The sequence below is a fragment of the Mauremys mutica genome, unplaced genomic scaffold (assembly GCF_020497125.1).
Source record: "Mauremys mutica isolate MM-2020 ecotype Southern unplaced genomic scaffold, ASM2049712v1 Super-Scaffold_100418, whole genome shotgun sequence".
NCBI lineage: Eukaryota > Metazoa > Chordata > Testudines > Geoemydidae > Mauremys > Mauremys mutica.
Window position 1 is genome coordinate 283,236 of NW_025423337.1, and position 17,529 is coordinate 300,764.

At 45.7% G+C, this 17,529-nt stretch overlaps 1 protein-coding gene across 1 annotated transcript in view; it reads left to right on the plus strand.

The window, feature by feature from the left end:
- The window catches only part of LOC123361231 (pappalysin-1-like), a 248,369-nt gene that overhangs the window by 124,546 nt on the left and 106,294 nt on the right, over window positions 1-17,529 (plus strand). The window contains 1 exon segment of the mRNA XM_045001347.1: window positions 7,685-7,881. Within this exon segment, the coding sequence (XP_044857282.1) occupies window positions 7,685-7,881 (197 nt within the window).

Below are 17,529 nucleotides of genomic sequence, written 5' to 3' on the forward strand. Positions count from 1 at the left end.
CACCAGTTCCTCCAGTCCTTGAGAGCATGTGGCTGCACGGTCCAAGATGTGTAATTACTCATTTGGCAAGTTAGCAATAATATCAGTGGCCATTTTCAGGGGCTGTCATCATCAACAGGGCAGTTTTTAGCATGCAGACCAGTGGTTTGACTTTCTTTGTGAATGATGCCACTTGGCTTTTCCTCAGAGATTCTTCCCTGCCTCTAAAGCAAACAGGCAAGCTTCTGTAAGGTCCACACTGATAACTTTGTTTATGTTCAAAAATCTCCTTCCCCTGTGGCTATCACCCACTTCCACCGGAAACCCAACTAGCTTTTCAGAGTGATCTCCAAAAACCAGTGGATGAATCTGCACTAGTCCTCTCTGAAGTAATGGTGTATCATCAGCTCCATTTCCATGGGCGGATAGAGGCACAAAGAGTTTCAATGACTTGCCCAAGCACATAGAGAGTTAGAGGTGGAAGCAGGATTAGAACTCAGGAGTATGTGGGTAGTTGATTTACAGAAAAGATAAACAGCTTACTACTGCTGGCTAGCTATGGAAAAATCTCTTCTAGTTCCAATGACAGACGTTTGTGGTTTTAGAGGTGAAGTATCACGATTTTAGTCCCACTCACTGCAGGTGAGTTGTAATGTTATCTGCAGTCTGTGACATAAAGATGAACTACATAGTTACTATGTTGAGCTCAGGCCACTAAATCGTACTGAAGATCCTAGTCACCTTGGTCAAAGGAGAAGCCCAGGGATGGCAGGCTGAGTTTATGGGAAGTAGCTGAATGATCAAACGCCTTGTGTTTGCCCTCTCAGTTCAGAAGACACTGCAAGATGATGGTCACCTTCCTCCAAGCCTCTGACTATTCCCCAATAAAGTGTGACATCCACATTTACTTCATTTCCAAGCATGTCTATCCACCCGTTTTATTTTGTTGATGAAAAATGTCACAAGTTACTGAGATGTGACTTTATTCAGTGCAGTTTCCATGCGTCCTATTCAATGAGTTTTCCTCTCTTCAGTTAAAACCTACGGAAAGGAAAATTCATCCGAGACTTTGTATTGAAAGATGAAATTTAACTATCCCCAGTTTGGTCAAAATGAATGAGAGGGATGACGGACACAGGGCCGGCTCCAGACCCAGCGCGCCAAGCAGGCGCGTGGGGCGGCATTGTCCTAGCAGGGCGGCATTTGGCTCCGGCGCACCTTCCGCAGTCATGCCTGCGGGAGGTCCACCAGAGCCCCGGGAGGAGCGGACCTGCTGCAGGCATGAGTGTGGAGGGTCCCCTCTTACCGCGGCTACACTTGAGCTCCCGCAGGCATGACTGCGGTGGGTGCACTGGTCCCGCGGCTCGGACGGAGCTCCCGCAGGCATGCCTGCGGATGCTCCACCGGAGCCGCGGGACCACGGGACCGTCCGCAGCCACTTCTGCCCCAGCCGCGGGACCAGGGAAGGGCGGCGCAGCGCGCCACCCTGGTTGGAGCGGTGGAATTTCTAGAGCCGCCCCTGGATGGACATCCTGGATTTCAGGCTATGCTACCCCTCCTCCCTGATGGCTTGATCCTACTCCCACTGAAGTCAATGGTAAAACTCCCATTGATTTGAATGGTGCAGAATCTGGCCTCCAGTGCCCACCTTCAAAGGGCAGGCAGGGGAACCACTTCTTGTTTTGATACTGGAGCCTCTGGACAAATACCTGCTCATCTGTTAATGCGAGTTCTTTAGCCAGAGCTGCAGATTAAATGTAGCAGATTAAATAATCTAGTGCAGATTATTAACTAGTGGGTCCAGTCCTGGCTTTATGGAGGGCAATGGGTTTTGTTTGTTTTTTTCCCCACTGATTTGGGAGAGACTGTGACTTGGCCTTAATAGGTCTGAAAATTTCCTCTGGTGATTGGGAAGACCTGTACTGCCATCTCCCTACACCTCCGGGAGAGGGTCAAACAGACCTTTAGGGGTTAAGATTTAATGCCCACTCTGTTCCAAGAATCTGTTACTCTAAGACAATGTGTGTGCATTTTTGTCCCTTTTTTGGGGGGGGGGGGGGAGGAATAGCTATGAGGCATGAGGCTTGTTGTAGTTGGAACTGTCCCTAAATAAACAGCTGAGCTTAAAAATACTTCTTTTTTGTCCGGACTTTTAAAAAAAAAAGTCGTTAATTTACAAAAGAAGACTATTCTGTTGCCAATCGCTGTATTCTGAACTGAAAACAGGAAGCTGCACTGGGTGTCTGTCCCCAGCACTTTGACCATTCTGCTTGGACATTAAAGGCCTCGTCTGAGGATGTGCTCTGTGCCGTGAATTGGGTAGATCTTATTTTTTCCCCACAATGTGGAAGGCTGCCCATCACAGATAAGTCTGTATCCTGCCTGTCTGCTTCCTGATGTGTCCCAAACTTAATCAGTTTCACTAGATTAAGGCTCTAGCATCTCCCTGAACAGGTAACCACAATCCTTCCGTGAACTACAATATTAGTAATGTTAGCGGCTTCCGAGAAGGTTTCTTTACTACCCTGCCTTGCTTTGTACTTTCCCTTACCTCTGAACCCAGTGAGAAATGGGAACACTGGATGCTGACAGCTGAATTTTTTGCTGTTGGGAGCTGTGCTTGGGGAGCCATGCTAAAGATGGCTTTCCATCCTCACCCCAACACTTTAGCCCCTGTACAATGGAGACGAGACTCGGGGCTGCTGTGAGTTGCAAAGGCTGGTTAAAGATGGGGCTCACTGGAAAGCAGCAGTGGTCTTGCCATACCTCTTTCTTCAGACTCATCCCCTACACCAGGGTCCGCGGAGCTTAGCAGAGAGCTTGCATGTGCCATTCAGAGACTGTCCTGTTCCGGGGCAAACCTGTCAGCTGGCTAAGCTGGAGTTTTCCTCCTGCCAACAGCACAAAGCAGATAGAAAAAGGGGCAAGGTCTGGCTTAAAAATTCCAGTGTCCGCACTGATGGTTTTGTAGGGGGAAGGGAACTTGGATTGCCTGGATTATTACTTTGGTTTCCTTCAGGGTTCAGCTCAGGGTCTTTGGGCATCTGTATCAAAACCTCCAGAGAGACTCCATCTCCCATTCCCAACTGCTGCCCCTGCAGCAGTTTTGCTGTTCCAGATTTGTATTCGATTTTGGCATCTGTATTAATTATTTCATGTTACTCTTGCTCACAGTCAGCAGCTGCGCTGCTTCAGGACCCATTCCAGGTTGAGCAGTTAAAATTAGACACAACTTCAAGCTGAAAAGCAACTCCATTAGTTAACACAGTACAAGGAGCAAGCAACTAGCAGTAGAGAGAAGCACCAAGGCAAAACTATCGTTGTAAGTGCAACTGGTACCAGGAGGTGACATGAACCCTACTGTACAAAGGAATCTGTGTCCGATCCAGCGAAAGGGAATGTCAGGAAATGGCAGATGGAGCCTGCAGTATCCCTTGTGTTAGGGAGGAGATCAGACTCAGATGTAAGTAAAATAAAGGGGATTTTTTGTTGAGGCTACTAGACACAGTTGGAGTCTAGGTTCTCTCTGAAGCTCAAGAGATTAAACATTGGGGGGGGGGGGGCAGGATAGCTCAGTGGTTTGAGCATTGGCCTGCTTAAACCCAGGGTTGTGAGTTCAATCCTTGAGGGAGCCATTTAGAGAACTGGGGTAAAAATCTGTCTGGGGATTGGTCCTGCTTTGAGCTGGGGGTTAGACTAAATGACCTCCTGAGGTCCCTTCCAACCCTGATATTCTATAGTGGATGCTGCCTACTGCCACCACACATGGTCTTCTTAAATCTTGGTCTGGTTTGTACAACAATGGAGTGCACAACAGGGCCTGGTAAGAGCAGTAGCTCCTATCCAAGTGCCTTCTGCCTAATTTGGTGCCTGAGAAATAAAATGAAAAGAAGAGTCCACTGCAAATAGTTCAGGGGGAAGTGTCAACTATCCTAAATGCCCATGCTTTTAGATTCTTCATAAACTGTGTTTTGGCTTAGTCCTGATCCAGTGATGAGTTTCACAGTGTCCACATGGAGCTCGTTGTAGGGTCAGGTCATGCAACGGTAGACCATGCCCTCACATTTGTGTATATAGGTGTAGCACAATTGGCTTTGATCCTGACTGATGCCTAGCAGAGTAGACTGGAGGGTGAAACAGGCTGTTGGGAAAGAAACATCAGTTAAAACAACACCAGGTTATCATCACAGGTGTCCCTCAGGAGAAGAGATTATTGCTTGGCCAAATGTGATTGCATTCAGAGTCACTTCCTGCTTCCTTCCCTGCCTTACTTTGCACACATCCAGTCTTTGCCACCCTTCTGGCTTTGGAAACATTGCTTCCAAAGTTGGTGAGACTTCAGCCATAAGTCTTACAAAGAACTGCTGTCCTATTCCACTGGGAATGGAAGTCCCTAACATAATCAGATTTGGTGGTTGGAGCTGAGTAAAGTCTTTCACGCTTTGCCATTACATTCTGGCCAACCAAGGCCCTTGCCAGATTTCTCAGAATGATGGACAAGAGCAGTGTTGAAGAGTCCTTTATTTTAGAATGCAAGAAAATTGCCCGAAAGGGGTGGATGTATGAATGGACAGGAACCGTGCTGAAGGGGACATTTGGGTCTGATAAGGATGGGGAAAAGAAAGCATGGATGTATTTGTTACTGCTTAGAGTACCTAGTATTGTCCTAACCACTGTGAAATATACGGGCCACTTCTCCTCTTTCTGATTCTGAATCCATATAATTCCATTGACTGAGTGGAGTTATGCCTGATGCGCACCACAGAGGGACAACAGTCAAGTCCATAGTTTTTCACAAGTAGTGAAGGAAGTCTCAGGAAGACCTGACCCAGAACATCACCCAAGTGCAGTATGAAAATTGTGGCTGATTCTCAGATGTGCTGAGCACCCAAAGCCCCATCTGAAGTCAACAGGAGTTGCTGGAGTTGCCAGCAGGCCCTGTGGTTTCCCTTCAGTCACCCATGCACGGTTAGTTTGGGGACTGGCTAGCACCTTGATTCTGACGTGCACCCCTTCTGCATCTACAAAGTTCAGAAAGAGGTCGGAAAGATCAGCCTCTTGGGATTCACTCCTATGCAAGAATATTTATGTGATGAGCTTAGGAGGCCTATTGAAATTCAAAGCCACGGGGTTGGAAACTTTCCAGTATTTATTCCCCCCATAAAAGGACATCTTTAAATGTTTCAGAATGATTTGCTAGTGGCAAGAACACATTCCCTTAAAAAGCAAAATGCAGTTGTAAAACCACTTTTCCTCCCTCATTTTTCAAAGCTTACATCATTGACTGAACACCTGATCTTCTATTGGCTCACATCAGTAATGCCATTCAGCCAGTGTTACTGACAGGTAATAAAGGGCAGAGCACACTGACTCATTGGGACTGGAATTGGAGATGGGACACACACACACCACATTGCTGTTTGCTAATCATCTGGGCAGTCTCCATTTAATTCAGACATCTCTGTCTCTCCAGTCTGTTCCTCCCTTGGGTTTTGCAGACTCCGAGCAGACAGATTTATTGGGGTCTTAAAGATAATCAGGAACAAATTAGCCTCTGTAAGAATCACACACTGGCCTGGATCACAGCTATTCGAAGGCAGTTTCCTCTCCATGTGAATATGAATTAAGTCATCTGATTGGAGCAGGTCTTGAGTATTCTTTTATCCCAAACACACGATGTTATCAGAAGCCCATTACATTTATCATCGCATTAGGAGGGAACATTTGGAAACAGTACAGGAGAACATTGGTTATATAAATTCTGTGCTTACTCCAATGCCTATAGTGAAAAATCAGTCTGTTTGTGGCGATTGTGTCTAAATGTGTATGTGTAGGATGATTGTGTGGATGGAGAGTGTGTCTCAGTCAGTGGGGCTATCTCTGCATGGGGGTTGTGTGTATGTATGAGTATCGGTGGGGTATGTGAGTGCCTTTGCGTGTACATGTGTTTGTCAATAAACGTCTGCCTCAGTCAGTGTGTGTCAGTGAGCAATCTGCCTCGGTGTGTCTGTACTTGCCATGTGTCTGTCTATAACGGAAAGTCATTTTTTAAAAATTTGGCGGTCTTTAGTTGCTTGCACTTGTTAAGGAAATCGGTCTCTTTATAAGAGAACATAAAACTTTTTTCACAAAGAATAAGTAATGTTTTACTTTTGGAAATTTACCACCATCTTTCCAGACCTGAATATTTCTTGGAAATATCTGTTCAGATCCTCCCTTAATCTGGGATGTAGTTTTCTGAAGACTGTACGCAGGTTTGGCCACTTGATACCAGAGTTACGCAGGCATTTCAGAGAGATGTCTAAACACGTTAGTGCATATGTGAAGGAAAGATAAAGAGGAAAAGAGATGAAGAGGGATGAAATGGTGGAGTTCCTCTTTACGTGGCTGTAAGCACCATTCCAAGTTGGCCACAGATGTCAGGAGCAAGGGAATGCAGCATGCAAGTGTTCATTGACTTCTTGTTACCTTCCACTCTTTTGACCAGGCCTGATATTAAGGGATTAGAATCTTACGTTGGGGCGGGCAGGGGAAGGGGAGGAGAAACTCATTACATAATTGAATTATAATAAACTGATTTATTCTGGCTCATGCAATGGTATTTCACTGTGTAAATGATGAGGAAAAATAAACAGGGGATTTAGTATTTTGGAAGTGACACAGAATTGAGTGACTATTTAATTTTTTGACACCTATCTCCAGAAAGTCCGATGCTACCGACACAATTCTCATCGGGGTTCACTGCCATCATTCCAACTAGTAGCTCATGCTAGTTTCCGACCATTTTTGCAGAAACTTCTTTACCAGACAAAAATACAACAGCATGTTGGGACTAGATGCTTGGCATTGATAACATGATATAAACTGGGATACTGATAGGTCAGAGATTTAATTCTCAATGAGGCCTTTAGTGACTGAACGTCATTACTGGTCTGAGGTCTGTTTAAAAGGAGAGGGTTGGTCTCAGTTCAGTTCCTACTGGGTGAGCGTGACAGACGCAACCTCAGAAATCTGGCACTGATGGTCATCTTTGTTGGCGTTCTCATTAGAGAAGCCACAGAATAAATGAATAAAGAGATTTAAATCCCCTCTTGCTTCTGATCCTTCCAGGTCAAGTCGAAGTCACATCGGTTGGGGCGGTATGTGTGTGTGGCAAGTATACCCTCCCACTGCCCACGCTGTATCTGAATAAACAGATACATTTGGCCTTTAGTTTCTCCCTAGGGCTGTTCATTTGGCAGCGTTGACCATCACTGAATTCAGTTGTTGTCGTTTTGCAAGTGTCATTTAAGAACAAAAAAGGGAAACATTGTGGACCCAGTTCTCTGTTGGCTTAACTCCATCAAAGTCAATGAAGTTCTGCCAGCTAAGAATTTGGCCCTGTAAGTGCATTTTCTATCTCAGCACTATGCTTTAGTAAGATTCTTTTAAAATGGATACAGGTAAGAATATGCAGGGAAAACACAGGCTAGGAAGTATCCTGGGGGCTTTCATATGGCAGAAGAGCTGCATTCTTTATTTGTCTGCTTTTTTAAAATCATCTCAGGTTGCGCTGCTAAATGACCACTGCCGTTACTGTACATGGACCTGGATGGGGGATGCATTACCACTTCCTTTGCCTGGTCTATTGTGATCCAAGCAACTTGGGACACAGATGAATGTGGGAAGTCCTTAGTAATTACTCCTCTTTGATTTCTCACTGCAGACGAGCCCAGCAGGTGCTACTTCCATGACGGTGATGGTGTATGTGAGGAGTTTGAGCAAATGACCAGCATCAAAGACTGTGGGGTTTATACCCCCAAAGGCTTCCTGGACCAGTGGGCTTCCAACGTGTCAGTCTCTCATCATAGTGACCAGGGGTGCCCAGGCTGGGTGGTCATTGGTCAGCCAGCAGCAACTCAGGTAAGGAAGACCCAAGCCCTTTATCTGCTATAAAGCTAAGTCCAACAATGCAAAACTTCCATCCATAGATCCACCCAGTTAACTTGCAGCTTGGATAAGGAAAGCTATTGATGCTAGCTCTCTTCAATATGAGTCTGCCAAGCAGCAATTTGCTCCAGCTTCTGCCTCTAATGACCAGGTAGGAATTGCCTCAAACTACTGGTCTCTCTGCTCCTGAATCCTCTCTAATAGTGCCCAATACCCGCTGCTTCAGAGGAAGAACTCTGCAAGAGGCAATTATAAGATAACCTGCCCCCAAGGAAGGTTTCCTCCTAAAGCCCATTAGTTAAAGTTACCTTATATACAAAGCCTGAAGATTTATATCCCTTTCAAAGGGTTTGTTTATTCATATCTATTGCTTGTAAGGCTGGATATTTCTGTTATCTGTATTGATATTGAATCCTTTCTGGAATCTCTTGGCTTTGATGCTAACTTGTGGCAATGAGTTCCAAAGGCTACGTGTGTGTTGTATGAAGGAATATTTTCTTCTAACAGTTTTGAATTTGTCACTTTTCAGTATCATTGGATGTCCCCCTCATTTGTGTATTCTGAGAAAGGGTGAACAGCGGGGATCGATTGACCTGCTCTGTACCACTCATTACTTTGTATACTTTTGTCATGAGTTGTCTCTTCTCTAAAGTAAACAGTCCCCGCTCCCTTTTTCCCTGGGAGAATTAGCCATGGTTATCTAGAATGGGTCATGGGAGGGCAGTGTAGAGGGAAGTTCAATGGTCAACATATACAGCAAAAGAGTTAACTGGGAATTATACATTCTAAACACTTCCAAGAGGCCTGCAAGGGAGAACAACGGTATATGGACCACTTGGTCCAGTTTATATTGTACATGAATCCGTAACCAGTTAGTGACAAAGTCCACTCCAAAAACAGAAAGTGCCGTTAGTATTGGGTTAGTACCATGGCAGTGTCACCCTTACTAGCAGCCTAGGATTGCACCTGGTTGCCTTGTGGTTACCTGTTTGGTATGTTCTTTTATTTTTGCTGTGCACGGGTGCCACTGCTCCTCCTCCCTCTCCGTTCTCTGTGCATTAAAACATTCCAAAATGCAGGGTCTAATATGCTTCTGGCGCTGCTTGGTGTGCATGTGCTCCGGGCGCTCTACTCCGGCTGAGGCACTATGGGACAGCAGATCTGTTTTCATAGTGTACTAATACAAATACGGGTAGGCAGTGAAGTAGGGTGACATACGGTCATGCTTTGGGGAAAAAAAACCCTGCTGTGTAGCCACAAGTCAGGCACAGAATCATAGAATATCAGGGTTGGAAGGGACCTCAGGAGGTCATCTAGTCCAACCCCCTGCTCAAAGCAGGACCAATCCCCAGACAGGCATGTTTGTTGTACCCAGTTGAGACGAGGTTGTCACAGCCTCATTACAAAAATGTACATACAGGACACCGTTGCATCACACAGGCTCAGTGCATGTGAACATGTCTCCCCCTTGTGGCTGGCCACAATGCCCATAAGAGCTGACACTCCCAGATAAAGGATATTCCTTTAGCTCGACAGGGGGGCCCCTGTACTTTTGCTGCTCAAGGGCCCAGGGTGTGTCCCCGTTAACAACCCTGGAGTCTGTATGTATGTGGCCATGTCCCCATGGCACTAGTGCATTAAGTTAATCGACCTTCTGAAGTTAAAGACATATGGGAATGGAGCCATTGTTTTCCACAGGACCAAGGCAGCTTCCTAACTTGCAGAACAGCTCATTACATATCACTGTGGAACATTTAGACCAGGCAATAAGGAGTCCGGTGGCACCTTAAAGACTAACGGATTTATTTGGGCATAAGCTTTCGTGGATAAAAAGCCCACTTCTTCAGATGCATCATACCCATGAAAGCTTATGCCCAAATAAATCTGTTAGTCTTTAAGGTGCCACCGGATTCCTCATTGTTTTCGTGGATACAGACTTACACGGCTACCCCTCTGATACTTAGACCAGGCAGTACGCCATCAGCATCTTAACAAGAAGCCCTGACAGGGTGAAAATTAACCTAAGATCTCCCTCTAATCACTGCATGTGACAATCAGTGAAGCGCTATCTCCTCCAGGCCTGTGACTTTTTTTTTTCTACTGACATTACTGGTGGAAGGGATGCCTTTCCCCATCAGAATATTATTCAAAGTTGAGTGTGTGTGTGTGTGTGTGTGTGTATTTTCAGTTATAGTTTTTCATGGTGTTGTAGTCTTTGGCTTGAAAATAAAGAGGCATTTGTGCTGGCTTTTCCCATCTGAATCCCCTGAAATGAGTGTGGCACATGATAATACACAGAATACATAAGCTCACTGTTTGCAAACTAATCATGCTTCAGTAATTAAAATGGCACTACCAAGGTGCTTTAAAAACATTTTAAGTACTTTCTTTTTAAAGTCACTTAGGGTGTTTTCCCCCCTCATCTTTGGATATTTGAAATTGTTTTCTCGTCACAACTTTATTTCTGTCAGAGGTTGCTCACGAGCAGTAGGTTGCTCACATTTGTTAGTTACTGTCATGTTATTCATAAGTCTTGGGCTCAGTGTCTTTACTTGATATTGTAGAGTGGCTTCTGAGTGTTGGCCTGCTCACATGTGTTAGCTATTCTGGGTTTGTTTACAAGCAATGGACTAAACTCAGGTGCTTGGTATGGTAGGGTTGGTTGTTCATGAGAACTGTATTGCACACGTTTGTTTGTTATTCTAAGATTACCCATGAGTACTGGATTGCACTTGTTTTGTTATTGTAGGGTTAGTCATGAGTACTAGACTGAGAAATGTAGAAATACTATGAAAAAAAGAGAAGCTACAATATCCAACCTGTTTTTGGATACCCAATGTCCAAAATGCTTGTAAAGAATGACACAATCTTGGCACAAAGGTATAAATTTGAAAAATGGAGAGGCCAAATCCCCTCTCACCTTTTAAGTAGTCACACTTTCCACCAAGGCAAAAACGATAAACCAGCCACTTCTACTTTCCTGGCAGCCACTGTTCAGAGCTGATTAAGAAATATTCTCAGAACTAATAGTGTCACATTTAAAGCCAAATTGGACCAGTCGGAAACATTGCACAAATGCCAAGCTACTTGTACCTATGCAGTATTTTCTTGATTTCTAAGTTCTCATCCTCTGATGATTTCTAAGTTTCTCATCCTGTGATGCAGGGACAACTAGTTATCTGTTACTGATGGACAAGGAGTTTTTGGACAAGCTCCACACTGTTGGGCAACTCTTCAACCTACAAATCTTTCAGTAGGTTTTTAAGGATCTTCTCTTTTCCATAAATGCTTTGAGAATCAGTATCAGGGCACATGCCTTGTGCATGTAGTGTTCCCTTGGAACTTCTCTTGTGCTGGAGGTTGCTGAGGCTGGTGTAATGCTTTACAGGACTTGGCTAGATCCTCAGCTACTGTAAGTCAGTGAAACGCCACTAACATCAGTGGAGCTAAGTCGATGTACAGCAACTGAAGATAGGACCCCATGTCCGTATTAGCCCTGTTTTCATTCCACTGTTTTATGAGCGAAAAGCAGATGGAGCGCTCGCCTCTGGTTGGCATCGCTCCCACTTGTGGATGGCTAACTCTTTTGTGGTTTAATTCCCATTGAGCCGTTAAGTGGTTTTAATAAAGGAATAAAAAGAGAATCTTTGGATAGCTCACTCTTGCACTTACAGCGAGCCCTGCTTGTTATTATCCCACTTATAGCAACATGGCGTGCAGGACCCAGAAGCTGATGTTTGCATTGGTGACCTACAGTGCCAGCCCCTAAATAGCTTAGCAGGCCTTGATTGCATTTCCTCCCAATTGTGTGGGAGCTGCTTACAGAAAGCCACCGTGTAAATATGCAGCTTACGCTTGCTGCTGGTACCTGTGTTGTCCCCTGGATAGAAAGGAAGCAGGGCTCGGTTGTAACTAATTTAAAGGAGATTTTGTATTGAGTCTGCTGGACACAGAGACACCCTGTGGTTCTTTCTGGTTCTTAAGCTCCCAGACTGACTAATATACCCTGTGCTGCCTAGGGTCACCACACAGGGACTCCCATTGGAGTAAGAAGTCATGGAAGGGGACTGTTGTTCTGTTGTTACTTCTGTGCCCTCTCTCTCAGTTCTTACGCTTGCACACACCCATGCGCGTAAGCAATAAGCACATCACTCTACCTGCTGCAAAAGGCCTTACAGAACCGCTGACCTGCTGATCTTCCGTGCACTAGGAGAGAGAGAGCCCCCTGCACAAAGGAAATAGCAGCGCAGCAAAATGGGGAGCTGTGGGGGGAGGCGGGGGAGTAGAGCAAATACAGTAATGACATTGACAAGGATGAAGAATCCACCCCCAGGTTTCTGCCACATCGTTTTATTTCAACGAATAAATATAGCTCAGCAGAGAATTCCCCGAAGATCAGACGATGCCAATAAATATAATAATCCTGGATGGGGATGGGGAAAAGAGGAAACCTGCCACTTCCTTTGAGGTGACCTGCTTGAGACAAGGGAAGGTGTCTGTCTCTTGGCTCTGTGAGTGGCCCTGTCCGAACTTCCCCATTAGAAGCCACGTGTTCCTGCTCTTCAGTGGTGACATTTCCGTTGGGCTTGGATTGAGAAACAATCCCCAGTTTTAATAAGATGATTTGCTTTGCAAATGTCTTGGTTATTGATAGCACATCCAGGCTTTGAACTGCTGGCCTCTTGGTTGACAGCAGAATCCCGCTAAGGGCACATCTACACTGGAATAAAAGACCCACAGTACAGCCGTGGCTGGCCCAGGTCAGCCGACTCAGGCTCGTGGGGCATGGGCTGCACGGCTAAATGTCTGTGTAGACGTTTGGGCCCAGGCTGAAGCCTGGACTCTGGGACTCTCCCCCATCGCAGGCTCCCAAGGAGCCCGAACACCTATACGGCAATTTTACAGCCCAAGCCCAAGTCAGCTGACCTGGGACAACCGCTGGTGATTAATTGCTGTGCAGATATATCCTAAGAGGAACCATTAGTGGTGGAACCATGAGTGAGCAGAGGCCGGTTCTGGAAAACGATGAGCTAGGTCCTAGTTGCTTTCTGTTGCAAAAGGACTGTAGGTTTCTCTTTCAAGCCTATGCTCTGCTCATGTAGATAGATTTCTAGTAGTGATCCCCCTGAGTGCCTGAGTTCGGTTCAGATGAGTCCTCAAACTCAGAATGCTTATCCAGACCTTGGCCCAGAGTCTACTGACCAGATAACTGGGTCCCTGGCCTAAAGGCTGTTTTGTCTTATGCCGTCTGCCAGTGGCTAGTCGAGCAGCTCAGATTGCCTTAACATAGCAGCATTGTGGCCACACTCCTTGATTCACCAGCCATGCGCCTGCACCAGAGCCAGGAAAGGTCTGATGCAGGAGCTACTACAGAGGCCATATGCCACCCAAGCTTCCGGCACGCCAAGGGAGTCCTCAATTGGCCACTGACAGCAGGTTTGAGTCTGCCAAGGAGCTGACCTCTTGCCACTGTGCCGAGCTGGGCTGGAAATCTCAAAAGAATGGTCTTTCCCAGGAGACCTCTGGCACGTCCACTTCATGGCTTAATAGTGGCACTTAGCGCATCATCTGAAGATCTCAATCGCTTTACAAATATGAATTAATTTAGCCTCATCATAGCCCCACTCTGAGATGGGGGGTTTCAGATGGGGAAATTGAGGCATAGGAAGTGAAGTCACTTGTTTAAGGTCACCCAACAGGTACACAGTAATAGAACCCAGGCCTCCTGAGTCCTAGTTGGTATCCTGTCCACTGGGCCACACTGGCTAGGATTAGACTGCCCTGCTTCCCAGAACTAGGAAATTCAGAGGCCCTCGTAAATGAAAGATGTAATCCTGGTATTTTCAAATCTTAAAGAAAAGTTGGTTCAAATTTGTGGGGGTCTGTTCTTATCACCTCTCTCTGGGAAAACATGATTTTTCAGCTCTTTTGCTAATGGTGATCTTTTTTTTTTCATTGATCTGCTGCACTCCAACAAGTGCATTGCCGGCCACCTCGTATTGTTATCTTCTGTCCCCTGTGCCATGCTGGAGATGGGCCACCTGGGAGGCTGGAAGGATGCCCCTCAATAGCGACACCATCCCTCCTGTGCATAACTCTGTTCGGTGTTTTGAGGAAATCTACAGTTCAAAGTAAAATTGAATGAGAAGTAGGATTTCCATGTGTGCTGTCCGGCATGAAAAGGCTGTATTGTATAGAGAAGGTTGGAAAAGACAGTTAGCTTAATGGGCAACCAGGGATTAGATAGTAAAAAGAGTAGAATGCTAATCCCTTGACTGCATTCCCTGATAGAAGAATGGGTTCTCTCCCACCCACTTCCTTCAGCATTTATTTCACCCTTGAGGTAGTAAACGATCAGCCTGCATGGTGAATGTAGTAGCTTCAGGCCAGCAAACATAGTGAGATGTCAGAGGAGATTCCAAGCTATTTCACCAAACACTGGAGGGATTTCCCCCCACCCTTTGGTTTTCAGAATAATTTTTCAAGAGCACATGTACAAGTCATCTAAAGGGAACAGAACAGTGAGGACCAGGGGCTGGTACACTGTGTTCCCTTTGTGTACTGTTCAGAAAATAGATAATAGAAACAAAGGATGATGCAGTGAGCAAAGCCACCATCAGGACTCGCAGAGAGGTTTGATTTGACCTTTTTCAGAAATGAAGGTCAAACTGAAAGTCCTCAGGTACTGGAAACTGCTCCAGTCTGCCTAGAACCTGGAGGCATTTACCACTAGCAAAACACGATCAGGAGTCCATAACATTGGTACTAAATTAAGGCCAGAACTTGAGGGAAGGTAGGTAGGTAGTTTTTCTCTAACAAAAAGCCTCATCTGCATTTTCAGGGAACCGGGACAGTACGTCATTCTATCATCCTGCCTGTTATACACACCGAGAACAGAAAACAAGCCTGGTTGGCACCCCCATCTCATCAGTGAGCTGGAAAGTGGGTACCTAGTACAGTCAGAGTGCTCGTTAGCATAAGCTCTTGTGAATGGAGACACCTCCCCTCCTTTGCTCTTGCCACTCCACCTGCTGGTCTCGCCATCTGCGGCTGCTGTACCCCTGTGATTCACAGCACGTACCACAGTAAACGGGTAGCTCCCCTACACCCCATCTGGATTGTTTGTTTCAGATCCCTCTCTGTTCCGAGCGGAACGATCGTGCATAAATGTATCACCACATTTGCATTGTTCATGCATGGAGGGATCACATCATTTCTCTTCCCACCCCCCCCTCAGCCCTCCTCTGACTCCCCACCGTGCAGCTTCACTGTAGTTTGCATAATTTCCCTTTGCAGCAGGAAATAAAACCTGCTTAAAGCACTGCCAGTCAATCAAGCTAGGTTAAAAATATGCTCGTAGATTAGTTTTGTTTGAATTTAAAAATAATAATAAGAGGAAGAAGATGAAGAGGGGTGCAGGAGCAAAGCCAGCATGGCCTTTACTATGTAATTTGGTTTCATGTTCTGCACCAGAAAACATGTAAAATATGTAAACAGAGCTCTCCAAGATTGTAATGTAGCTACAAAGCCACAGATACACAGACATGCAGGGTGCTATTCTTCAGCAGAACGGAATCCCATCCTCAAAACCACACGCTCATTTCTTTAAGCCTGAAAGTAAACTTTCTCCTGCCAGCAGTGGAGAATTTGTTTTTCTTTTAAATGAAGGCTTGTCTGGGCTGTCTTCCAGGGTCTGAAAGTCAAGCCACTGGAGGAGGTGTCAGGCACCCAAGATCACTCGCTGGATTTGAAAAGGTGAGACCTTGGGGCCAGAGCCTCAGCTGGTATAAACTGGCCTATTACCATTGGCCACTAGTTCCTCAACTCAGGGACCTAATATTGAGGAATCTAAAATTAGTGACCATGTTTGAAAATATTGACCTTAAGACCTGATTTTCCCTGTTCCCTTTGAAGTCACTTCAGTAGGAATGTTGGATGTTCAGCAGCTCCAAAAAGCAGGCTCAATTCTCCACTCAGATAAATGAGTGCAAAGCCCGTTGGTATCAGTGGAAGCGGTGCAATATATCTGATACCATAACCAGGCCCTCAGGACCCAGCTTTCAATCATGGATGCCTAGGGGCCATGTTGTGAACTCGTGACTCAGTGCTGGTGTTACTGACACAAGCAGTCCCACTGGCTATGTGTGTGAGTATGGGATGGTAGCACACATTTCTGCAGAGCATTTTGGTCTCCTTCCCAGCTGATTTCACTCGGATTGCTCTTGTGCGTAACTGCTCACTAATGTGAGTAAGGGGTTCACAGCATGGCTCTAAGTTATTATAATGCTTTGCACTTCTAGCAGAGGTGACTTCACTATCACTTGTTAATTAATCCTTACATCACTCCTTTGAGGCAGAGCACGAATGAGAAAATTAAGTCCCAGAGTAGAGGTGACATGTTCACAGTCATGCAGTGAGTCAGGAATTTTAAATGCACATGTCCTGATTCCCAGTGGCATGCTTGAACTGTGGCCATAAAGAATGTATGCTTGTGAGCAAGCAGGTAATTACACATACAGAACTGGTGATCACCTACTTTCCATGCACCCATATATATTTGTGCATACAGCGAGCTGACTGCACCTGCACATTTCTTATGAACTCAACTTGCACTTCTAGGGTTTAAAGATGTGGCCTTTGTTTCCAATATACATGAAACTTGTGTGAAGCTTTAACTGTGCGTGTGTTTTAATGCAGGCCCTTGAAGTCAATGAGTGGCAGATTTCCCAAGGTATTTAGGTGCTTAAAGAAACGCATGTTAGACACCTAACTCCCATTGAGTTTAACTGGGAGTTAGATGGCTAACCTGGTTTGGAGCTTTGAAAATCCCACTAGACACCTATCTGCATCTTGGGGCACTTTAATACCTTGAAAACCCAGCCTTCAGAGTCAAATAGCTTCCTCCCTGATACAGACCTGTGCTATTCCCTACCATAAACTTTTGGAAAAGACCAGTATTGGAATATGGAGTTTCTGTTCTATCCCTGGTAGTGATTTCTGAGAAAGGCTGAGCCTGCAACAGCTGTGAGCACTCCTACTTGATCTTCTGAAGGGACTACACCTTGGGGAGACTACTGGAGTAGCTGTGAGCTCTCTCTCACAGACGGCGCTCCTGCTTTATTCCCTACTGCGACTAATGCTGGGAAAGACAGGGACTGGAGTAGCTGTGAATTCCCTCACTACCCTGGGAAGTTGTAGGGGGAAGTGCTCCAAACAGCCTTCTGGTTTCATTAATCAAAGTTTGAAGCTCATCAGAGCAACCAGAGCTGTTCTGCAGTCCGATCAAAGTGACGTGCTTGCCCAGACACCTGCAGCAAAATCGCACTTGGATGCAGATGTGAGCGGTTCCATGCCAAAGGAAGCAACTGGCTGCTGCTCTAGGAAGGGTCTCTTTGGATGGTCCAACTCGTTTAGGGGAACTCATTTATGTGGCGGAAGTTTTGTTAGTCAGCATTTTCAGTCCGACCGCCAAAGAAGCCCTGGGAAGCGTGTGTGCTCGTTCTGGTTTACACCCCACAAGCCATCCTTTCGGATGTTAAGAAAAACAAGCCACAAGACCATTTAATCTCAATTTGTGCCTGCTGACGTATGGCTGGATAGTCAAGATGAGGCCAAAGTACT